Source organism: Myotis daubentonii, chromosome 1 (assembly GCF_963259705.1).
Source record: "Myotis daubentonii chromosome 1, mMyoDau2.1, whole genome shotgun sequence".
Taxonomy (NCBI): domain Eukaryota; kingdom Metazoa; phylum Chordata; class Mammalia; order Chiroptera; family Vespertilionidae; genus Myotis; species Myotis daubentonii.
Window position 1 is genome coordinate 16878808 of NC_081840.1, and position 25699 is coordinate 16904506.

The window sequence follows — 25699 nt, forward strand, 5'->3', positions numbered from 1 at the left end:
TTGCATTTGCTTAGCTTTAGTTTTTTAAAAATATGTCTTTATTTATGCCGAAACCGGTTTGGCTCAGTGGAAAGAGCGTCGGCCTGCGGACTGAAAGGTCCCAGGTTCGATTCCGGTCAAGGGCATGTACCTGGATTGCGGGCGCATCCCCAGTGGGGGATGTGCAGGAGGTGGCTGATCAATGTTTCTCTCTCATCGATGTTTCTGACTCTCTATCTCTCTCCCTTCCTCTCTGTAGAAAATCAATAAAATATATTTTTAAAAAAAATATGTCTTTATTGATTTCAGAGAGGAATGGAGAGGGGAGAGAGAGAAACATCAATGATAAGAGAGAATCATTGATCAGCTGCCTCCTGCATGCCCCCAACCGGGGATTGAGCCCACAGTGCTCAACCACTGAGTAACCATGGCCAGGCAGCTTTAGTTTTTTTTAAAAAATATATTTTTTAAATGGGGCTAAAGAGGTAAAAAGGGAAGGGCAGAGGCAATATTTATCCTGTTCACCTCATGGAATTATTATGAGATGGGGCTAATAAAGGTCGTAGGGTGTAACTGTGAGATGGCGTCACTCTAAGAAGAATAATACTTCCCAACAGAGATGAATAGATGGGGCTTTGGGGCCCGAGGGTCCGAGCACCATGCCTTTCTAGCGGTATGACCTCAACTGAGTTCCTGAACCTTTAGTTTCCCCATCTTTAAAATGGGAACAATAAAACCTGCCTCATAAGGCTGACATGTGGATTAAATGAGATTAAGTACAGAAAATAGAAGTAACTAACTGTATGATAATAGTGGTAGCAGAATAATTTAAATAGTAATTTTCTCTCCAGTTGAAGAAACTGAGATTTAGCAGCTTACTAGATTTGGTTTCAGGGTATGCAGAGAGCAGAACAGAGACTTGGTAGACCAGTGTGAAGTCTTGAATTTGCTTCGGAAGAACAGATCTGGTGAGTGGAAGCTGGACAAGAAGAAACTTTTTCCTTTTCTCTCCATCCCACCAGCTCCACCCACCTCAGTCCACAGGGTCTATTTCTTTAGGATTTGGGAAAACAGAAGCCACTGGAGGGCCAAGGAGAAACCAGTACAAGAGAGATTTCCCTCCTTTATTGCTGTAAGAATCCCAAGAAATCGTAGACGAGAGATTGGATGTTTAGTGGCGCCATTGCTTAAAGCCCAGGTTTTCCCCAATTACTGGGACAACATTTCCTTCCCTGGAGGACCTGGTCTGAATTTCTGGCCCCCTTAGGCAACTAGAAGTAAACCTTTGAGATAAAATCCTCTTGTATGTTGGTGCTCCTTCTGCTGGTTGGCTGAAAGCTTACTATGACAGAGCAACGTGACTCAGAAAATTCTGCAATAAACAAATAGTAGTCATTTCCTGGGTCATAGGAGAAAGTTTCCAAGAATAAGGAAGAACTGTAGTCATGTGTGGCATTTGTATTGCACAATAATTCATTTAAAAATAGTTCAAATCTCCCAGGAAAGGGAGCAGACATTGGGGAAGCAAAGAGCATCCAAACAGTCAAATAGCTGGGCCACTTAACTGCTCTGAGCTCCCGGTTATTCGGTTATTCTGTAAGTTGAGGATTCTCCATCAGAATTGTTTTGAGAATTAAATAAAATAAGATAATGTAAGCTATTCATACATTCTAAACCACTATACAAATAGTAGCAATTATTTAAATCTTTTTTCTTCTTTCCATGTTCATTGCCCTTTACCTCTGTTACAGACTTTAACATATTGCGTGAGAGAAAAGTTTATGTCCAGTTTCCTGACTGGAATGTGAGAGACTCAAGAAGAAAGGCTATGACACTTTTTATACAACCCACAACCCAAAACACTGACCAGCACATACTGGTCAGTGCTTTAATAAGTACCTTTTCCCTTTAATTTTTTTGAAAACCAGAACTAAGTGATCCTTTCTAGTCTAACATTTATTTCCCCAAATTCCCTGGAAATTCCACATAGTGACTTCTGAGATTTATGAGTTGATTGCTTTATCACTCTCTGGGCTTGTTGGTGTAAATGAATTTAAAGTAGCTTCTCGCCCTGGCCAGGTGGCTCAGTTGGTTGGAGCATCATCCCATGCACCAGAAGGTTGTGGGTTCAACTCCTAGTGAGGGCACATACTTGGGTTGCGGGTTTGATCCCTAGTCAGGGTGTGTATTAGGGGTTGCCAATCAGTGTTTCTCTCTCCCCCTTCCTCTCTTTCTAAAAATCTTTAAAAATATGTCCTCGGGGAATAATTAAAAAAACAAAACACATAAAAAAAAATAAAGCAGCTTCTCCACCAATATGTCAGCTGATTTTGATCTGCAATTATCTGTTCAAAGTGTAAAGTTTATGATTAGACCTTCCTTAGGCTCCTGTTTGTCAACCATTTTCATCTGCTAACTTCACAGTATCCCCTGGTAGTCAACTGACCCTTCAATTACTCCTTCTCCACTCTGAACACTACTTCAAAAGGTCCCTTTCTGTGGGTGCCTCCCAATAATAATTTATCTTCAATTTCCAGACTTTTTTTTTTTTTTTTTTACTTCTCCTTCACCAATATCTGACATTGGAATCTGGAAAGAGTGGCAGCGTTAATAATAAAATGAAGCAGAATCCTTGGACCTGTCATCATTAATTGCTTTCAAAGTCTGGCCTGTCTTTATGAGATTTGTTTCTTTATTTCCTCTTTGAAAACAAACCTGGGTTATTGAACATCTGGGCTGGAATTTCTGCTGAAGAAAAACATTCAGAGGCTCTTGAAGTCTGTCCAAGCTCTCAAGTCTTTTTCGTTAAGTGGATAGAACCACTTGCTTGAGAAAAGAATCCCCCCCACCCCCCTCCCACTTCAGTGTTTCTTTGTCATGTGTGCTGGTGAGCAACTTTCATTGTAGGTATGAGTTACATATGGGGCTAGAGAGTGATAGGCTAAAGGATGGACTTTCGTACTGTATTGAGTGATTTCATGGGAAGAGGAGTTTATAGGTCTTCTAATTTTGAATCATAAGATCAGATGAGACTCTATAGTTTTTTAAGAAGCCATGTATGGATTTGCAAATTATTCTTGATTAAGAGAGAAAAATCAGGACATGTTCAATCTGTGTTTTAATCTTCTTATTCATCACAGTCACTATTTACTTGTATAAAACGTTTAACAATTATTACTGTTGCAGATCACTCTCTTAAAGAAAACTGCCACCAGTTTTGTGTTTCTAGCATCAGTGTATTTAAAATCTAACCCAGTAAAAGTCACAACAGGCTGAGCTTCAGGGATAGTTTGTTGGCCACATCTTACATGCACCTGTGTCCACTCTGGGCTCAAATGAAAGGCCTCCCAATAAGGCATGGGAGCCATCTTTCCAGGGAGCCATAGAAGGGACCAGATGACACAAAGGAAGTGCAGGGAGTAACTTGGATCAATGAGAAACAGGAGGTGGGTGAGTTCCTTCTCATGAACTGCCGTAAAGCACGGCCTTCACAGAGCCTGTCCACAGGTACCCCGTGTGGCCATGCAGAGGCACTTGCCACATTACCTGCTGGGTTTCTCCTGTCTCTTTGGGAAGGAAGCACGGGCCCCGCTGCCTTACTTCTCTTGTTCCTCACTCTCACATTAGCAGGTTAACTCTGCCTCAGACTCTGTTTTCCAGGGAACCCAGGATAAGATGGCTATTGGTTAAAAAGATCTAATAGCAGCACACTGAAGGTTCACTTTAATCCTGGATAATTTTGTGAACCTGCTATGTGCAAGGCACTAGGTTAGGTATCCTAAGGGAAGCAAAGGTGAATACCATTCAAGCCCTGACCTTAGGTGGCAATAGTCTAGACAGGGGTGGGCAAACTTTTTGACTCGAGGGCCACAATGGGTTCTTAAACTGGACCGGAGGGCCGGAACAAAAGCATGGATGGAGTGTTTGTGTGAACTAATATAAATTCAAAGTAAACATCATTACATAAAAGGGTACGGTCTTTTTTTTTTTTTAGTTTTATTCATTTCAAACGGGCCGGATGCGGCCTGTGGGCCATAGTTTGCCCACGGCTGGTCTAGAAGATAAAACAATTGCAAAGTCAGCATCGCTCTAAAAGAGGAATTCAGGACTGTTAGGCTCTCCTGAGAGCAATAGAAGCCAATGATCTGTTACACAGGGAATTGAGGACCTCATCCACCGTACATTTTATAATTATTACTCTGGCTGCTGTGTTTAATAAGGGCAGAAGAAACTCCATTTATAGTGGCTCAGGTGGGAAACAATGATGGTGGTGAGAACTTTGATGGCAATAACAAGAATGGAATGGAGACAGATTGAAGACATGTTTAGATTGGTAATGATTATGGATTTGATGTTAGGAATGAGAGAGAAGACAGTATCAAGGATAACTCTATGCTGTCTGTTTTGAGGATCTGGGAAAATGTGAGCTATTCACTGAGATCCCTACACAGGAAGAGTTTTGGCTAAGAAGAAAATGAGGTCACTTTTAGAAATGCTAAATGTTAGGAATCTGTAAGATATCTTTATAGGCAGATGGATAATATAGACCTAGTGCTCAGAAGAGACCTAGCCTAAAGATCTGAAATGGAAATTCATGAGAGTCTCATATGATGTGTGAATGGGAGTTGACCAGGTGGCTGGTGGAAGTGTGGCCTGAAAAGAGAACCTAAGAAACATCAAGTAAGTATTAGGTAGAGGAAAAGAAGCTTGTACAGAAAAATCCAAGGAAGTGCAAACTGAAAAGATCAAAAAATAAAGAAAGGATGTGGCAGCTCTGGAAATGTGCCACTCTGATCTCCCTCCAAGAAACAGCTTTCTGTCTAACTGTCAAGAAGACATTTGCTACCAGCCTCTATCTGTAGCACATTTGGGATCTGTCACATGTTTGAACCAAGGCCCTAATCTTCCTGGTAAGCCCACAGCTAATGGATGAGCATGGCAGGGGCACTAGGGCCTGGCTGTTGTGCCCAATGTGGGGCCCCTCTCACAAGCTGTCTTCTCTAAGAGTTCCCCACTGGGTTGGCCAAGACTTTGTCTGATTTGCAGAGAATGTGAGGCTGTGTCTACCAAGTCCTGCTTCCTCTCTCTTTATCTTTTACAGATGTTACCTCCTGCAAACCACATTGCATTCCCAACCCTGTCTCAGCATTTGCTCCAGAATAACTGAACTTGGTTAATGGGTCGTTTGATTTGGTATGTAGATGTTGTTTCAGTATGTCCACCTAAAATGGACATCTGCTGCATGTGGCCTTGAAAGACAGCAGCAAAAGAAAACCTTCCTAAAGGGAGGATTTCATGGAAAAGTTGCCTGAGATAAGACTACATATAGAATCACGAGCAAAAGGATTTCCCAGCTGGTCAGGGGCCTGGGAAGGAAAAGATAATAATTTTGCCGAGGAAAAAAATCTGGGCTAGATGCATGTGGATGAATATATGAGAGTGGGTGTGAAATGTGAAGATCTTCATATCATATATTAATGACCACCGAAGCATAGCCACCACAGAAGAAGCATTGAATAGCCAAGACAAAATTGATTAGTTGACAGTAGCTGTCTTTTGTCATTGGCCACTCCAGAATTAATATGATTGGCACATTAACAGAATGAACAATACATGTCAATAGCATGGACCCCCCTACTTATCAAGGCTGATCTACTACTACTATCATTGAGAGTCCAACCAGTTTGCCAGAGAGATCAATGTAACACTATTACTTGAGGGGACCACATGGCCACTTGGTGGCAAGATGACCACTTTGAGCCTTTTCTAACTGGAAGGGCCAGTGATTTATTGTTATAGTAGTAGGCACTTATTCTTGGCAGCCTAGAGCTTCAGCTAGCACCACTATCTGGGAGATTTCAAAGTATCTGATCTAGGCATATAATCTCATATAACATACCATCTGATCATGAGACTTACTTCACAGAGAAGGAGATAGGGCGGTGAGCCCAGGGCCATATCAAGTGCCACATAATCCAGAAGCAATTGGTTTTACAGAGCAATAAAGTCACCTGCCAAAGGCACATGGAAGTGCTAACTTGTAGGTAATACTTCTATCATGATAGGATACCATCATGCAGATTACACAATGATTTACAAACTATTTGGATGTTGTGTTCTGTTAGCAAGAATATATAGGTCTAGGAACCAAGGGACAGAAGCAGAAGTGGTCCCAGTTGCCATTATGGCCAATGACCCGCCACGGGATTCTGTGCTTCCCATCCCCACAATTCTAGGCTCTGCAGGGAACTACAAGCTATGATTCCTACCTGGACATTTTGGATTCCTTATGTCCAGGGACATAGGATGGCAGTAATTGATGGGAGTAACTGATTCTGATCACCAGGAAGAGGTAGACATTTGTTATATAATGATGGCAGGGGGAAATATGTGTAGAATTCAGGAATCCACCTGGCCATGTCATAGTACTTGCTCAATTATGACTAAAATAGTCAATTCTAGCAACCCTAGTGTGAGAAGAGTATGGTTACCACAGGCCTAGACCTCTGTGGAATGAGATCTTGGATCATATCAGATAAGTCATCAAGGCCAGAAGGGATGAGAGCTGGGGAATTTAGAATGGACAGTGGAGGATGGAGATGGTAAGTACCAATTGTGGTCCTGAGACCAACAGCTGCTATTGAAAATGAAGACACTAGACACACAATAAAAAGAAAGCATTGCATCCCCAAGTCACCCTACTTTTCTTGGTCATGAGAGACATACTTTCTGGAAAGTGCCAAGTTTCTTATGAATAAAGGGAATTCATAGGTATGTTAGAATGTCTATTATCTCACAGAACTGAATCAGACAGAACCTGAACGGATCCTTTCATGCTTCGTAGAGCACGTTTCAGAGCTTCTGGATTTGCTGTTTTAGATCCTGGGGATGGAGGCTGGTTGTGAAATGGCAACTTGGTTATGCTACCTAAGACCAGCCAAGCATTAAGTAGGGGCATCTGGAGAGTTTGGAAATACTAACAGGCTTTTCAGCCAAAATCTGACATTGAACAGATAAAATCCTTCTTACAGAGTTATGGACCCTATTGGGACAGAAATACCCAATAGGGTCCAGTCAGAATTTCAGCCACTTTACCCTACAAACACTAACTCCCTAGGGATAAGTATCTCTGGCAGAAGACAAGAAATCCTGTAAATCTTTAAAATGTCCCTTTTGCATGGAGGACATGTGTTTGCTCTTCTTACTAAGGCTGCACAGCCCTCAAGCCTAACAGCTGCTGAATGGTCCCTGCGTGAGAGCTTGACCTCTACAAACTGATGTAATGCCCACACTGCTGGATCTGGGTCTCAGACCCACTACTGCATTAGTGATAATAGTTAACTTGTGATCAAAGCTTTATTCTGGTTTACCAGGTATTTCATGTAGAGCTGCTAGCATTATCTCACGTGATCCTCATAACCACTCCGTGACATAGCTGCAGCAGATCTCATTAGTTTGTTCATCTTGTGAGTTGAGCAAATGGTTTCCCACCTAGTGAGTTGGTGGAGAGCTAGAATTTGAATGCCTATCTGCCTAGAAACCCAAGCCCAGAGTGGGTTGGGAAAAAAATAGCTGAGAAGTACGCTCCGGTAAACAGAAGGGGAAGACTACTCTATTTCTCTCATTGAACCTTTTTAAAAAAATTCATAGCAAATTTTCTTTATTAGCATGTTGATTAAATTTTTTAATGGAGAGACAAAATAAGACATAGAAGCCAATATTATTATGAGAAAACCCATTACAAAAAGGATACCGTTTGAGTTCTGCAGCTTACCTAGAACAGAGAAAAGTCCTTTGCATAAGTATTGGCTCTTTAAAGGGTAAAGAGTTAACGGACAATGACTCATGCATTGCTATGAAGTCACCTCTTTCTAGAAGTGTTGACTAAGATTGCCATGGGATGCAGAAAGGATAAGCGCTTGGTGTTCCTCAGCCAACTGGCTAGAAACACTTCACTGGCCAGGGACTCTTAAAACCTGTGACATGGGGAAGCAATTTCATGGTTCTAAGCCCCTGAGAATAAGCATGGGCATTCTTGGTGTTCAGATGGTTAGATCTAAGGTGTAAGGCATTTAGACATGGAGTGGGACTGCTCTCTACACCAGTGTGTCAGAAATGAACCTGCCTGAAACATCCTGAAAGTACCTAAAGTTTGGCCTCTTGACCTGTGTTTTCCCCTCAGGCCACTTGTCTGGCTGCCCACACCCTTTCCATCCCTATAGTGTGCATGAAACATGAAAACACTGCTAAGTATGTAAAAAAAAAAAGCCAGGCACAGAGGTCACATGTGATATGATTCCATTTATATAAACTGTCCAGAATAGACAAATTCATAGAGACAGAAGCAGATTAGTGGTTGCCTGGGCAATGGGCAGAGGGGGGATGGGGAGTGACTGGAGAGTCAAATGCAGGGTCTCACTTTCCACCCTGGAGCTTTTCTGTCACAATCTGGGAACTCTTTCTTCATTTATACACAAGAAACATGGAAGGTTGGTGCAATTAACACCCTGACCCAGGGGACTAGAAGCTGATGGATGTAATTTCCCTTTCCTCCCTCCTAGAGCAAGGGTCCTGAGATGCATAGCATCGGAATTCACAGGGAGTCCCATGGGATCAGCAACTATTTTCTTCGAAGCAGCAGTGGACTCTCCCTCCCTGCCAATGTCATTCCCCCATCCTACCGTTCTGCTCCCCCAAATCACACACCCCAGTAAGAATTGTCACACCGGCTCTGATTTCTGGAGAACCCAGGCTAAGACATTAACTCTTGATTTCACTCAGACTCCACACAGTCTGTTAGGAAATCCTGTTGGCTTTGCCTTCATCATAAAATCCAAGATTCAACCATATTTCACCTCCTTCCCCGCTGTTAAGCTGGTCCAAGCCATTGTCATCACTTACTGATTAACAAACACAGTTGCCAGGGTGATCCTAGTAAAATGTAAATCAGTTCATGTGATTTTTTTGAACTAAAAATCCTATTAAGCTTCTTATCCCATTTAGAACATATACATATTTAATGTCTTATAGTGTCTACAAAGTACATCATCTCTCCTATAACTTCTCTGATCTCATTTTCCATAACCTTCTCTGCTTCAGTCACATTTCTCTCTTTGTTACTTCTAAAATATACACATTTCTCTTCTTGTTACTTCTAAAATATACTATGCATGCTCCTCCCATGTACTCCTACCTAGAGGTCTTTGCATTTATTCAGAATTTCTCTCCCAAGATTGATATTCAAATGTCACGCTCAGTGAGGCCTTCTCGGACCATTTAAAATGCAACTTCCAGCATTCCTTCTCCCACTCCCTTAATTTTTCTCCATTATACTTATCACCATCTGACATTCTATGTGTATTATTATTATTAGTATTATTATTATCTGGCTATTTCCCCCTGCTAGAATGTCAGATCAATGAGGTCATGTATTAGATATCACCAATGCCTAAAATAGTACCTGTGTATATAGGTGATCAATAAATATTTATTGAAAAAAAGAAGAATGGTAGGAAGGAAGAAAAGCTGCAATAAAATGCCACCTGTCCAGAGGTAAGGTTTCTGGTCATCTCAAATCTTTGGATGGCCACGTAGCCAGAAATAACTGAGAAGAGTGTTGAGAAGGAAACAGAGCAGTCACAAAGCCCACTCAACACTGTTATGTTCATTGTCTTATACAGATCATTTCCCTGAGGTTAGGTTTCTCCTTTCCTGTTCACAAAAGATGGAAATAACAAAATATGGAGTGACAGTAGCTGGCAGTAAGAAGAGACGCTTTCAATCCCTGCTCTGGAGTAATTACAATAACACTCGGGTGTGGGTAAAATTAAGCTAATGCCTCCGAGATGTAAGCCAAAGGCTTCACATATCATATAAATACAGGGATCAGGTTTTTCAAAGAAAAACTGGGACACAGGGAACTCTTCCCAGGTGCAAGAGGGGTGTGGAAAATTGAGTTAAGATGATGATGAAATATTTGAGTTTCTGGACTATCCTGAGGGTAAAATATTTTAAATAGGGCTGGAGCAGAAAAGTCCAGGGAATATTTACATGTCACTACATGTAAGAGAACAACATTTATAAGATGGTTTAAAAATCATGACTGCTGCTTTGTCATTTTAAGAAAAAAAATTTTTAAACACCCTGAATGTTCTTAAGGATTCAACCAAAATCAAGCAAAGTAAGTAGAGTCTTATACCTAAATGGAACCCTTTAAAAATCCAATTTGTAGCTTTGAACACATGGGACCATTTCCCCCATACATTTCCTTCAACTGTGTTTTAATTGCACCAATGAAAGGCAAAATGGTAATTAAGCATCCCACCCAGCATCAGTGAAAATGGAAACAGGGCCAGTATGGAGCATTTAATGTCAGATACGAGGCATCAGAAACTTGTAAAATCTGTTTGTAAACTACTTTAAAATACATTTAGTGAACTTCTGCATGAAGAGCCTATTCAAGGGCTAAGTGCAAGACATCACGAGGTAATACAGTGTTTCAGAGAAAAAATATCACGTCCGAAGGTCAGGCAAATTTTTATTTATTTAAAAATATGTTTTAGTGTTCTTTATCCTATATAATAAAAGCCTAATATGCTAAGTGTCTGCTCATACAGTTGGCCATTCAACCAATCAAAACGCAATATGCTAATGATATGCTAAGGCTGCTCAACTGCTTGCTATGACATGCACTGACCACCAGGGGAGCAGACTCTTCGACTGGTAGGTTAGCTGGCTGCTGGGGTCTGGCGGATCGGGACTGAGCGAGATGGGGCCAACACACCCTGGAGCCCTCCTGGGATCCCTCCCTGACCCCGATTGTGCACTGGTGGGGTCTCTCAGCCTGGCCTGCACTGTCTTGCAATCCCGGCTGAGGGGACCTCCCACCCCGAGTGCACAAATTTCATGCACTGGGCCTCTAGTAATAAAATAAAAAGATTGAGTCACATTTAATACCAAATATACAGTTATTAAACAAAAATGCCAAATTCTCCCAAAACACAATTTCTTGACTTTTTTGGGGGTGGGGTTAAGGGCACCTCTGGAAATCTGAGCAAGGTTATAGATTCAGCAGTTTACTTGTATTCAAAATTTCATTTCATCACAGATTCCCAGGAGGACTGAATGGACCCCCACGAAGCCCATGAACCTCCAGATAATTAATCTTCATCTGAAGGGTAATAAACATGCTTTGTACAACAAGGAAATTTTAAAATAATCAAATAGATCAATTCAAATTAACAATTTCTCAGCTTTGGAGGGAAAAAACTTGTTCAATTGATTGATAAAGCAGATAAAATTCACTCAATAATATGTTTTATGTGTATTACTATGCTATCAGAGCTGAAGTAAGAAAATAGATGCCATTTTGCTGCCTGTGAAGTCTTGTATGATTTTTATAGTTTCCCATCTTACATTAAAATCCTTTTGCCATTTTGAGTTTGTTTTTGTGTATGGTGTAAGTTGGTCATCTAGTTTCATTTTTTTTTTGCATGTATCTGACCAAATTTCCCAACACCATTTATTGAAGAGACTGTCTTGACTCCATTGTATGCTCTTGCCTCTCTTGTCAAATATTAATTGAGCATAATGGCTTGGGTAAATTTCTGGGTTCTCTGTTCTGTTCCACTGGTCTATATGTCTGTTCTTGTGCCAGTACCAGGAAGTTTTGAGAACCGTGGTTTGGTAATATAGCTTGATCTCTGGTATTGTGATCCCTCCAACTTTGTTTTTCTTTCTCAGGATTGCTGTGGCTATTTGGTGTCTTTTTTTTAATTCCAAATGAATTTTTGGAGAGTTTGTTCTAGATCTTTGAAATATTTTAGTGGGGATTGCATTGAATCTGTAGCAATATCTTTACCGACACAGCTCCTAGAGCAATGGAGACTAAGGAGAAAATAAACAAATGGGACTACATTAAAATAAAAAGCTCTTGCACAGCAAAAGAAACCATCAACAAAACAACAAGAAAGCCCACTGCATGGGAGAACATATTCGCCAATGCTATTTCAGATAAGGGTTTAATCTCCAAAATTTACAGAGAATTCATACAACTTAACAAAAGGAATTCATACAACTTAACAAAAGGAAGATAAACAATCCAATCAAAAAATGGGCAAAGGACCTAAATAGACACTTTTTGAAAGAGGACATACAGAAGGGAATTCACTGTGATTTTTGAAAACTTTGTGGGGCAGTAGAGTTCTACTGCCCCACAAAGTTTTCAAAAATCACTTTGCTACTGTTGTAGATGGTTGTAGTCATTATTTAAATTAGCATACCACTTTACCCATACTTTTAAATGTTCTCTTCTCTATCTCAGAATAACAATTCTTCAGAATAGTCCCACCGCCTTCCTCCCCCTAATTGTTTTTAAGGTCAGATTCTCCTTGCTCCTATCTCTATCCAGTTCTTAGCCTTTGTGGCTCAGTGGATTCCCTCTTGAGCATCACAGACATCAGAAAGCACCTAACTAAACCCTCTGTTTTACCCAGAAGGAAACTTGGGTTCTCCTAAATCCATGATCTCACCTAATTTCACAGTCAGTGAGAGGGGGGTAAAGAGAATGCAGGCTTCCTGACTCCTCCTCCATTGTTCTTTCTCTGATGTTACCCTTTCTCCTCATCATTTGGTGGAATTGACAGGATGAATCCAAATTCACTTCCACTGTCAGAGCCTCATTTCTCTTCAATGACTTGAGATTCTGCCACCTTTAAAGTAGTCTCAGAAGAAGTGATCTCTCTGGCCTTCTTTATTCTCACAGTGAATAATGAGACTAGCATATTTATGTTCGGTCATTCACTCACTTAAACTTTGTTTTGAACATCAAAGTAGTTCCAGGGTTGAATGACAGGGTTTCCGTGTTAGAGGAGCTCGCGTCCTACTTGGGTAGGCATGCAAAGAAATAAGTTACACAAAAGCATGCCATGTTTAAGGACTAGGATAGAGGTTGTGCACAGAATGTTGGGGGAAGGGAGCTCACCCAGCCTAGGGGTCATAGATCAAGAGAGGCTTCTGGAAAGAACTGACCCCTAATCTGTATCTTTAAAAAATATATGTTTATATTGATTTCAGAGAAAGGAAGGGGGAGGGAGAGAGAGATAGAAAGATCAATGATGAGAGAATCATCCATCAGCAGCTTCCTGCACTCCCCCTACTGGGGATTGAGCCCACAAATCTGGCATGTGCCCTGGTCGGGATTGAATCATGACCTTGAGGTTCATAGGTCAACACTCAACCACTAAGCCACACCAGCCAGGCACTATCTGGATCTTGAAGTAAGTATTAGCCAGGGCAAAAGCTGCTTTAAGTAGGAGGGGTAGAATGTAGGAGGGAAGGAAAAGACAGTTAATTGTGATAGCAAATAACTTGGAGGGATGTGCGGGAAATTCTGATCAGTAGGAGTTGGAATTCTGATCAGAGAGATTAGGAGCCATAAGGTTTGAGAGAAAGACTGGACTAGGTCTTAAAAGATCTCAGAAAAAAAGAGTTTCATCCTAGAGGCCATGAAGAGTCAATGCAGGTGTATAGTCAAAAGTAAAGAATGTATTTTATTTTGTGTTTGGAGCATGGAGAATAAAGCGGTATTTGGAATTTATTGCACTAATTAATCCAGGGAGATAAGAAATGGAGGTATCTCAGAGCACAGAACCTGTACTGCAACATTAATCACCAAACAACATTCACCACTATTTAATGTCCCTATCAGCTACAGTCCTGAGAAAATCCTGAAGTGCAACTTCATCATTGCTTTTCATGTATCTACATTAATAACTTGTATTATCTGTAGGGAGCTGATATAGGGTTAAGCCTCGGACTGACCTGTGGGCAAAGTCACAAACAATTCCCAGCTTAGAGGGCACAGTCCTCTTAGCATAATTAGGCTTGACCTTATAACACTCCCTAGATCTTATTTGGGAAGCTAATGGGCTGAGGAAGTGCAGGAAGTATAACCATGGTGTAAACAAGTGAAACTCACAAGAACAAAAACAAGTGAAACTCACAAGAACAGTGTAAACAAGTGAAACTCACAAGAACAGTGTAACTTTGGAAACCACTACCTTGTTTACCTCTCACTATAAAATAAAGGCTCAGCTTGCCTTGGGATCTCTCTCTCTCTGTGGCCTCAGCCAGGCACAGGGAAGATCCACGGAGACTAAGGAAAGCTAGAGAGTTCTGAACGCTGTCTCCGTGTAAAACATTCATTGCCGACTCCGTCCACACTTTTGGGTCCAGGTGGGAACCCCTGGATCCTCTGGGGCTGGACCCCAGCAATTATCTTACCTGAACTAGGTTTAACCAGCCTAGGTTGTTTTACTATTTTTTTTTTCTTTGTGCTCCATTTTTAACCACCCAAGAAAACCTTTTTCCTGGCTTTTGTCTGTAATTATGCTTTCAATGGTCATTGATTTAAATGTCTCTTAAGGAATAAGCATACAATAGAACTTGTTTACCATTGTTTTTAATTTGGCAACTTTTAAAAATAAATTTTATCCATTACAGTTGGCATACATACTACATGAGGTTCAGGTGTACAGCATAGTGATTAGACATTTATATAACTTACTAGAAGCCTGGTGCACAAAATGCATGCATGGGTAAGGTCCCTAGGCCAGGCCAGCCATCAGGACCAATCTGTGGGGCGACTGGTGGGGTGATCAGGGGCCCCCGCTGGCACCCATCTTGGCCGGCCTGGTGCCGCTCACCAGCTAGCCCCATCTCCTGATCACCACGTCGCTGCAGCCAGTTGCCTCCCTCTGCAGGGTGACCCACAGGATGATCAGGGGGATCCCCCACTGGCACCTGCCTAGGCTGGCTTGGGACGTTCAGGCTGGGGGCAGCTCCTGCATTGAGCGTCTGGCCCCCCCCCCCCCCCGTGGTCAGTGCACATCATAGCAACCGGTCGTCCCGCTGGTCATTCTGCTGTTTGGTCAATTTGCATATTAGGCTTTTATTATATAGGATGAAGTGATAACACCCCAATAAGGCTAGTAACCATCTGAAAATTTTGGGCATCATTTAATATGCAGATAAAATGCATTTTATGAAATTTTACCTCTTTATTCCTCTCCCATGCCTATGGCAAAGGAAACTTCTGGATCCATTATGTTAGTGGGCAGTTAACCTTTGAGAAAGTAACTCAGGTACTTCATACAAAGTTACCTTCATGGAAAGTATAAAGGGTATATTTTAAAAAAGAATACCTGACTAAATTTTTTCAACTATTTGATGAACCAGCAAGACCAGCTAAGATAATTTCCCATCTAGGAAGACTAAAAGGAGAATTACATTTTTTTTTTTTGCAAATTTTTATTACCCAATATCAGATAGAAAAGTCAGTTCTTGAATTGCTACTAATCTTGTTCATACCTGAGGTAAAAGGAAGATTTAGCCTGGGCGAGGAGCAGGGAATATGCAGAATAGCTCATCTTGTACCAAAGTTTTGTTACCGTTTCCTGCATTATTAAATAACTATGAGGCTAGCAATCCCAAATTTATGGGATTGAGTTTTTATTCATTGCGCGCGCGCGCGCACACACACACACACACACACACACACACCCTTTGGCCTATTCTCAAGTTCTTTTTGTGCACTTCCGTCCACCTTTCCGGCTGCCCTTGGCCTCTGGGACCTACCCTCTCCTCTCCCAGGTACTCACAGAGTCTGTGTCCCGGGCGGTAGGACTGGGATGCGATGGATATCCTTGCAGGTGACTCTGAAGTTGTCCTCCTGGTGGCACTCACAGGGCGGAGAAGCACACCCTTTCCCCCCTAAGCTCCTGGGCAGGCCGAGAAGCAGAGCCAGCTGCAGTAGGGGCATCGGCCTCATTTTCCAGGGGTCCGAGGCCATTTCTGCTTCCTCCACTACCGCCTCATTCTCAGCCCTCTGCGCTCTGGGCTCCCCGCGCGGAAGGAGAGAGGGAGGAGTGGGGGAAAGAGGACTTCTGGTGGTTGTGACTTCAGCACCAAAGAGGAGGCTGGAGAGGGCAAAGAGGAGGCTCTCAAGTGTTCTGTTTCCCTAGGCAACTCTCCACGCAAACAAGCCTACTGGCTTTACTTTCCTAGCCCTGAGCCACGCAGCCCGCTCTGTCTGTTCCCTGACACTGAACACCAGTCCCTGCTGTCCCCACCCTGCTTTCCTGCCAGCCTCGCGCGTTCCTTCCATTAGCTCTTTCCAAAGCCTAGTTCAGAAGCCCCCTCCTTTCCTTGTCGTTAAGTCCAGTGGGCCACCTTTTCCCGCGGGTAGATTCCTAAAAACGCTGCCTGTCAGGACCCCTCTCGCCCGCTCCCCCTTCTCCCCCAAGGCTCGCACGCACTGCAGAGAAAACTCCCCACAAAATGCACCGTCCAGGGCAGACGCGGCTCAAGATCCTTCTGGCCTAAGGCGCCTCTGAGGATGCCAGCCTGAGGTGCGGAGAAGCCGGGGCGCAATACCTCTGGCGGACCCTCACTGCTCCCCAACTTCAGCGCAAACCCGACCGCTTTGCACAGAAATTGTATTGAGGAGTCACCTGGCGGCATCAGCTCACATTGCAGCAGGCGGACTTGGCGAGGCGGGCCGGGAACTAGGCTCTGGGGCCATCTGCTGGGCAGAACCGGGAATGGCAGGAACAGTTCTGGTGCTCTGGAGCCGGCTTTGCAACCTGGCTTGATGCCTGAAGGTAAATTCTGGACTGCCAGGAATGTTATTGCATCATATAGCTCCGCTTTCCCCCACACCCCCCCAAAGATGGGAAGAAAAGTAACACTTAAGTGGCACACCATCATCTACTTACCATTCTTCACACAGTAGCCAAAAATAATAATTTAAAATATAAATCAGATTGTGCCAATTTCCTTCTTAAAAGCTCTCAGTTACTAATTCTTCTTAGGATGAAAAGAACATCAATTCTTCACGTACTGTGTAATTCCATTTATATGACTTTCTGGGACAGAAGGGGGGGGAACTATAGTGATGGAAATCAGAACACTATTTAGGGGAGACTGATTCAAAAAAGATAGGAGAGAACTCCCAGGGTTATGGAAATGTTCTATATCTTAATTAGACTGGAGGTAAGAGAATGCATATTTTTTTTTCAAAGTTCATTGGACTGTATGTTTAAAATTTGTATATTTCAATGGTTTTAGGGCTTTATTCATAATTAACCCAAACTGGAAACAATCCAAGTGTTCCTCAACGAGGCAATGGGTAAACAAATAGTGATACATCCATACAGTGGAATACTATTCAATATAATCATCCTATATAATAAAAGGGTAATGTGCAAATTGACCCTAATGGCAAAATGACCAGAATGACCGCTGGACCAGTCATTATGAGGTGCACTGACCACCTCTTGGTCCCTTTCCCTGGCCAGCAGGCTCTGATCGCCTGATGGCCACCCGTGGCAGGGGTGGGGCTGGTGAGCGGGCAGGAACAGCCAACCTCTCGGTCCCTTCCCCTGGCCGTCAGGCACCGATCATTCAGTGGCAAACAGGGAACCGGGGGTTGGTGGCGGCGGGGGCAGGGCTGGCTGTGGGCCTTGATCGCAGGCCAGGACAAGGAACTTTAGTATGCATGAATTTCATGCACCGGGCCTCTAGTTTTTCAATAAAAAAACAAAACAAAAAACAGCCCTGGTCAGTGTGGCTGAGTTGGTTGGAGCATCATTCAGTACACTGAAAGGTGGATTTGATTCTAAGTCAGGGCACATATCTATGTTGTGGGTTCAGTCCCTGGTTGGGGCACATGTAGGAGGCAACTGATTGATGTTTCTCTTTCACATCAACATTTCTCTCTCTCTCTCTCTCTCTCTCTCTCTCTCTCTCTCTCTTTCTCTCTCTCTCTCTCTCTCTCTCTCTCTCTCTCTCTCTCTCTCTCTCTATATATATATATATATATACATATATATACACTAGAGGCCCGGTGCACGAAATTCGTGCACTGGGTGGTGTGTGTGGGGGGGGGGGGGGGGGGGAGTGTCCATCAGCCCAGCCTGCCCCCTCTCACATACTGGGAGCCCTCAAGCGTTGACCCCCATTGCCGGAAGCCGGTCCATCCTTGCTGCTTGACACAGTCGCTGCAGGAAAGAAACATCTGCACAGCATATGTTTCAAGGGACCTGGCGTATATAGCATACTGTTCTTAATATGTTTGCTCCCCTTAGCGCTGTGTGTTTTAACCAAGGTCACCTCTCCGAGAAAGGTTGTTTCCCCAGGTAGGAATTTTTCCCTGAAGTCAGGGAGGGGATGCCTCTCCTAGAAAGGTTGTTTCCCCAGGTAGGAATTTTTCCCTGAAGTCAGGGAGGGCATGAAACTCCTTAACTAAGTGCCAGGCGGGTAGTTAATCACTACAAACAATCATGCTTAAGCTACATAATCTTTACTCCCTGGAATGGAGATAAGAAACGCCCTAACCTTTGTAATAGAAATTGACAGGATTAAAATCAACTGGTATAAATACGGATGTAACAAGACAATAAACAGCAGAGCCTCTCTGGAGATCAAGACCAGAACTTGGCTGGAGATCCTGGCTAGGCTGCTGATCAACTGAACGCTGTCTCCGTGTCCTTCCTTCTTTGCCGACTCCGTCTACACCTTTGGGGACCCCTGGACCTGCTGGGGCTGGACCCCGGCACCCCATCACCCTCCAATCGAAGGATCGACCCCTTGCCCAGGCCTGACGCCTCTGACAGAGGCATCAGGCCTGGGCAGGGGACCCCCAGACCCCTCCGATTGCTGGCTCTGCCCCTTGCCCAGGCCTGATGCCTCGGCCAGAGGCGTAGACCCCCATCACCCTCCAATCGCCTGAGCGGCCTCTTGCCCAGGCCTGACGCCTCCGCCAGAGGTGTCAGGCTTGGACAGGGGACTCCCATCTCCCCCCGATCACTGGCTCTGGCCCCTGCCCAGGCCTGAGGCCTCTGGCCCAGGAATCATGCCTGGGCAGGGGACCCCCATCTCCCTCTGATCGCTTGCTCCACTCCCTGCCCAAGCCTGTCACCTCTGACCCAGGCTTCAGGCCTGGGCAAGGGGACCATAATATCCCCCCAATCCCCGGCTCCGCCCCCCACCCAGGCCTGATGCCTCGGCCAGAGGAGTTGACCCTCATCACCCTCCGATCACCAATCACTGGATCGGCCCCTTGACCAGGCCTGAGGCCTCCGGCAGAGGTGTCAGGCCTGGGCAGGGGACCCCCAGCTCCCTGCGGTTGCAGGCTCCGCCCCTGCCCAGCCTAACGCCTCTGGCTGAGGCATCCGGCCCGGGCAGCGGGGACCCGCAGCTGCAGCGGCCCCGCGATCGTGGGCTTCGCTTTAGGCCCAGGCAAGGGACCCCTAGCTCCTGGGACTGCCAGCTTCCACCGTGCCCAGCTCCCATCGCTGGATCCACCCCTACTTCCTGCTATCACTGGCCAGGGCGGCAAAGGCACCTGATTCTCCGATCATGGCTGGGGGGCAGGGCAAAGGCGGCCCCAGGGCCGCCTTTGCCCTGCCCCCCAGCTCTTAGCTCCCCCCTGGGTTTCCGATCACTGTCAGTGGCAGGGGGCTTCTTCCTGCTTTCCCTTTCGCCTCCCTGCATTGTGCCTACATATGCAAATTAACCGCCATCTTGTTGGCAGTTAACTGCCAATCTTAGTTGGCAGTTAATTTGCATATAGCCCTGATTAGCCAATGAAAAGGGTAGCTCGTACGCCAATTACCATTTTTCTCTTTTATTAGTGTTGATAATCTCGCTCCCCCCTTCCTCTCTCTAAAATCAATTAAAAAAATACATAATCTTGCTTTTACTTTGAACACGTTTGTTAACATTTCTTGTGGTACAGATCTGTTGGGTACGCATTATTCCATCTTTTTTGTGTCTGAACAAGTATTAGTTTTGCCTTCATTTTTCAAGGATAGCATTATTAGGCACAGAGTTATAGATTGAAAGTATTTTTTTCCTTTCAGTACTTTAAAAATATTGCTCCACTATCTTATTATTTCCAAGGACAAATGTTCTGTCATGATTTTCTTTTGCAACATGCTTTTTTCTCCCTCAGAATGCTTTTAAGACTAGTTATCGCTGGTTGGAGGTACTTTGATTAACATGTGTTTTGATGTACTTTCTTCATATTTCTTGTGCAGTATTTTGAGGTTCTTGAATTTTTGCATTTATGGTTGTTTTTTAAGATATTTTATTGATTTTAGAGAGAGAGGAAGGGAGGCAGAGAGAGAAAGAGAAACATCAGTGAGAGGGAAACATCCATTAGCTTCCTCCTGAACAACCCCTATTGGGGACTGAACTCACAATCTGGGTATGTGCCCTGACTGGGAATCGAGCCCACTATCTTTTGGTGTACTGGACGATGTTCCAACCAACTCAACTATACTGCTAGGGTGAATTTCTGTTTTTCATCACTTTTGGAAAAATTTCTGACATTATTTCTCCATTTATTTTTTATGTCCCCTTATGTCTCTCTACTCTTTCCAATTATTACACGTATATTAGGCTAATTAAAGTTGTTCTACAAAAAAGCTCATTTATGCTTTTTTTGTTTTTGTTTTTTGTTTCATTGATGCTTTTTTAAATTACAAATTAATTTTCTCTCTTTTTCATTTTGCATAGTTTCTTTTTTATATCTTCAAATTCAATATTCTTTTTTTTTTCTGAAATAGTTCATCTGCCACTGATTCCATCAGTATATTTTTTATGTCAGGTGAAATGTTCACGTCTAGAAGTTCAATTTGGGCCTTTTTCATATTTCCCCCGTCTCTATGTAACTTTTGACATCTAAAACACTTTTGATGTCTGTGTTAGACTTGTAGGGCTACTGTAACAAAGTACCACATACTTGATGGCTGAAAGCAACAGAAATGAATTCACTCACAGTTCTGGTGGCTGGAAGTCCAAAATTAAGCTGTTGGCAGGATCATGGCTCCCTTTGAAGGTTCTAAGGGCGATTCCTTCCCTGCCTCTTCCCAGCTCCTGATGGTTGCCAGCGGTCCTTGGTGCTCTTGGTTCGCATCACCCAGTCTCTCCTCTGTCATCACACAGAATTCTCTCTTGTGTCTCTGCTCTGAATTCCCGCTTTCCATGAAAGCATCAGTCACTGGAGTAGGGCCCATATTAATTCAGCATGACCTCAATTTAACTTGCATATCTGCAAACACCCTGTTTCCAAATAAAGTCACAATCCAGGTATTAGAACTTCAAGTTATCTTTTCAGGGGACACAATTCTACCCCTAACAATGTCCCTGTTTGATAACTCTAATATCTTTATCAGTTCTGGGTAAGTTTCAATTGGTTGATTTTTCTCCTTAAAATGAGTTGCATTTTTCTTCTTCTTTGCATGACTGGTAATCTTTATTTGGATTGTAGACATTGTAAATTTCACCTCTTTGGGTACTGGATTATTTGTTTTCATAGAAATATTTTTGAGATTTGTTATCAGATCTGGGAAAATTACTTGGAAATAGTTTGATATTTTTGGGTCTTGCTTTCAAGGCTTGTGAGGTGGGATGGGAACAGCATTTAATTTAGCACCAATTACTCCTCCCTCCTGAGGCAAGACTCTTATGAGCACTCTATATAATACTACATGAATTAAGAGGTGTCTCCATCCGGCTGGTGGAAATAATCATTATTCCTGGCCCTGTGTGAGTGACAGGTACTTTCTCCTCCCCAGTCTTGGTAGATGCTTCCTTCTCCAGCCTCAGTTTCTTCACGTATTCATCTGAATATTCCAAGGAGACGTTCCCTAGTTCTTTAGAGTTTTCTCTGTATGTAGCTCTCTTCTCTTTGTTACGTTGTCCATCTACATTGGTTTTCACACACTCTCATCTCTGTCTTGTCAATTCAAAGCATCCATGGAGCTCTGCCTGGGTTCCTTCTCCTTGAGCCATGGCCTGGAAATTCTCTCAAGGTAGGAAGTTGTGGGGATCACAAGGCTCATGTTGTTTCTTTCCTGTCTGTTAGGAAATCACTGGCCTTTATATAATGTCTGTTGTCTGAAAAAGCATTGTTTCATATGTTTTGTATGTTTCCTTTTTCTTTTTTAAAAATATTTTTTTTATTGATTTCAGAGAGGAAGGGAGAGGGAGAGAGATAGAAACATCAATGAGAGAATCATTGATCGGCTGTCTCCTGCATGCTCCCCATTAGGGATCAAGCCCAAAACCCAGGCATGTGCCCTGATTGGAATTGAACCTTGACTTCCTGGTTCATAGGTCAACTGGCTCAACCATGCTGGCTAGTGGTTTCTTTTTACTTTTTAAAAATTCTGGGTGCAGGGAAAGTCTGCTCTCTGCTTCTATGCTATTCCATCTTTGCTGGGGACATAACTGGTATGCCAAAAATCTGTAACATTTTAATCAAGACTTAGGCAACATGAAATTGGCACAGTGGTGGTCATAATGTAGGTAAAATCTTCCATGCTTACCTGTTTCATTTCAGGAAGGTGGACCAAATCTTCAGGGTAACCATCTATATATATAAAAAGCCAGTGACCTGAGACACTGTAACTACCAGAACGACCGGCTGCTATGACGCCCACTGTGGCCAGAGAACCGGCTGATCTGGGGGTGGGGCCAGCTGACCAATCTCCTGCAGCCCCTCCCCCTGGCCAATCCCACCCCTCATTGGCCCCTCTACCCCAATAGGGGGCAGGGTGGGCCAGCCAACTTCCTGCAGCCCCTCCTCCCACCCAGCCCCACCCCAGATGGCCCTCCACCCCGATCAGGGGCAGGGCCGGCCAGCCAACTGCATGAAGCCCCTCCACCTGGCTGGCCTCACCCCCAATGGGTCCCCATCACCCCAATTGGCCTGAGGCCCCTCCCCCCAGCCAGCTCTATCCCCATCACGTCCCACACACCAATCGGGGGTGGGGCTTGCCGGCCAAACTCCCATGGCCCCTCCCCTGGCCAATGACCCCTGATTGGCCCCCACCCCCCCCAATCGGGGCAGGGCCTGCCGGCCAATCATCCACGGTCCCTGTCCCCAGCTGGCCCGACCCTGATCTGCCTGATTGGGGCAGACTGGCTGGCCAACCTCCTGCCATCTCCTCCTCCCTACAGGCCTGGCCCCAATCTGCCCCTATTGGGGCTGGGCTGGCTGGACCCCACCTGTACACAGATTCATGCACTGGGCCTCTAATATTTTAATAACCTTCTCAACAAATTGCTATGATAATCAGTAAGACACTTTTCTTTCCTTAGCCTAACTTTGAAACTGGGGCAAATAAAAGCATGGGATGAGAAGATCAATCAGTTTAAGTAAGAGAAAAGTGTTTGCATTCTGATCCATTAAACACAAAAATGCTTTTAAATATAACAGATGAATGAGAATGGCTTAAGAACATTACATTTTCCTTCTTGTAGAAGAATTGTTAGCATGGTCCAGATATCAGAAAGTAGTATTTAGCATGGCATTACTTTAGTGTTTTATTCCCCCCCCCCAAAGGTACCTATTAAAGTATTAAAGTGGAGCACACGCTATCTGAGTTAGCTATAATAAAAATATTTTATGATTTTGGATTTGTGCATTAATAGTTATTCATTTTGACTTAAATGCAAACAAATTGCTGTGTTTTACATTTGTGATGCTCTTGACAGTGACATATACCTATAATTAATAAGTGTGTGGCTGAAAAGAATGTTATGGGATCAATGGCACACATGAATAGCTGAAGATGATTCCTGGAGTAGTTGGCAATACCATCTTTGCAACATCTTGTCTTCTATTTTAACTTTCCTAGATTTTCAGTTAGCTTGAAAAGTTGATGCAGGAGGAGTTAACAACCATTTATGATCATTTTGTGCTTTGGTTCAGAGAGAATTTTGGGTAGTTCCAATTAGGATGTTGGAGATTTCTCTTTAACCTTACCCATAGTATCCCACTTCGGTGCTCTGTCTTCCTTCTTATCCTTTATAATTGTCTGGTGATATTACAAGGAGGCTCGGCCATCTAGTGGCTAGATGGAACAATGTGGAATGGAACAGATGGTTACTACTTGTGCTGGACAACCACTGGGCAAAATGCAGGCTGTCTTCTCTTCACGCCAATGGGTGGACAGCAAGGTCCAGACTATGAATAGTACTTGCTTGAGTAGAAGCTGAGCAGTCTATGGGCATGGGCTTTCCTCCAACACCTGCAGGTCTGCATCGCACACCCCGGGCCCCGAAATCTCCAACTCTCCATTCTGGGACTCTTTTCTCTGTTGCTTATCACATTCCCACTCAGGAATCCCTTTTCTCTTGGGCACTGCTCTTCTTCATATTTTCTTGACTCTGAGCAACATGAGGGCAGAAACTAGGTTGTTATTATTCTCATTTTCATTACATTTCAAGTGTCTAATATAATGTCTGGATCCTAGAAAGATTCAGCATACATTTGCTAAATTAAATGAATGAGTACAATTGTTTTTGAAAAATTAAAATGTAAACAAATAAAGGTACGCTAATGCTTCTGCATGCGCATGGGGCAATTTAATGACTGTTCCTATTTATGTTAACATTTGTGTCCGGTGGAGTGTATTCTTTTCTTTTCTCTTTTCTTTTCTTTTCTTTTCTTTTCTTTTTTTCTTTTCTTTCTTAATATGGAACGCTTCATGCATTTGCATGTCATCCTCGAGCAGGGGCCATGCTAATCTTCTCTGTATCATTCCAATTGTAGTATATGTGCTGCCAAAGCGAGCATGAATGTATTCTTGAATACAGCTGTGAGCAAGCAATGTGAAGACAGATGCAAATACATAGGTATGTCCTTAGAATAATCATCTTATGTTCAAACCGGTTATAAAATAACATCTACCTCACAGTATTGGCCAGCCAGGAAAAATATTTTAATGCTTCTGATATATCAAATATGATATAATAGATCATAATTATTAATGTGTGTGTGTGGGGGGGGGAGAGAGAGAGAGAGAGAGAGAGAGAAGGGAGGATGGAAATTTTAACAGGTTAGGTCGCTGTGTTTGAAAGGCTTAGAATCTAATGTAAGTACCAACAGGGAATGGATAATTACAGCACACAATGATTAGAATAGGGAATCCATGTCGTTTAAGTGATCTTGCTTTATCTGTGTAGGAAAGCTTCACAGATAAAGTAAAACTTGACTTTAGCCTTGAGGAGGAAAGAAAGCATCAACAGCAGAAGGAAATGACCATCTTCGTGACGAATTTGGATTTTCACTTCTTCTTAGCTTTTCCAAAGCTCAGTTCCTTGTTGAAGTTTTTAAAGTTACTTTTTCGCAATTGAAACCGACTTCTCTGAGTGGACTATGTCTCTTTCAGGTTCCACAATAAGCAGAGAGATGACTCGCTGGCAGCAGTTTTGAAGTGACATTCTCAAATTCCACTTTTAATTTGTCATCAGTGAGCTTACTTTTTCCAGGCCTAAGAGGTGTGACTAGATAATCTTCTGTTTCCTCCCGGATCTAAGAATTTGTGAACCACAAGACATTGGGCACTGGTATTATTACACTAAGGAGATTTTAACATTTCTCTGCTGGAAATTACACCTGCCTGTTCCCCAAGGAATAGCAAAAATATAGTCTATGTTAGTATTGCAACTACTTTGATTTTTTTTTTTAAGTAAAGGAAATATCTTAGACTTTTCTGATTAAATTACAGTCTGGGCCAAGGCAGCTCTCTCTCTAGCTGGTGTTTGTCTTCAATATACGCTTCTGGCCCTTTAAAAAAACAAAACAGGGAAAGAGGGCGCGTCCTAGGGCCTCAGGTGCCAACGAATCCTGCTTCTTCCGGGTAAG

General features: G+C 43.3%; 1 protein-coding gene and 1 non-coding gene across 3 annotated transcripts in view; both read right to left on the bottom strand.

Moving 5' to 3' along the window:
• TSHR (thyroid stimulating hormone receptor) overlaps positions 1–16035 on the bottom strand; it is a 96592-nt gene extending 80557 nt beyond the window's left edge. For both annotated transcript variants that reach the window (XM_059663781.1, XM_059663870.1), the window contains exon 1: positions 15639–16035. In XM_059663781.1, the coding sequence (XP_059519764.1) occupies positions 15639–15829 (191 nt within the window). In that variant the 5' untranslated portion in view covers positions 15830–16035. The remainder of the gene's footprint in view (positions 1–15638) is intronic.
• An 8486-nt stretch (positions 16036–24521) lies between these two features.
• On the bottom strand, positions 24522–24628 carry LOC132223861 (U6 spliceosomal RNA). Its single transcript, XR_009450540.1, has one exon. It is a non-coding gene; the product is annotated as a U6 spliceosomal RNA (small nuclear RNA).
• Positions 24629–25699: the final 1071 nt, after the last annotated feature.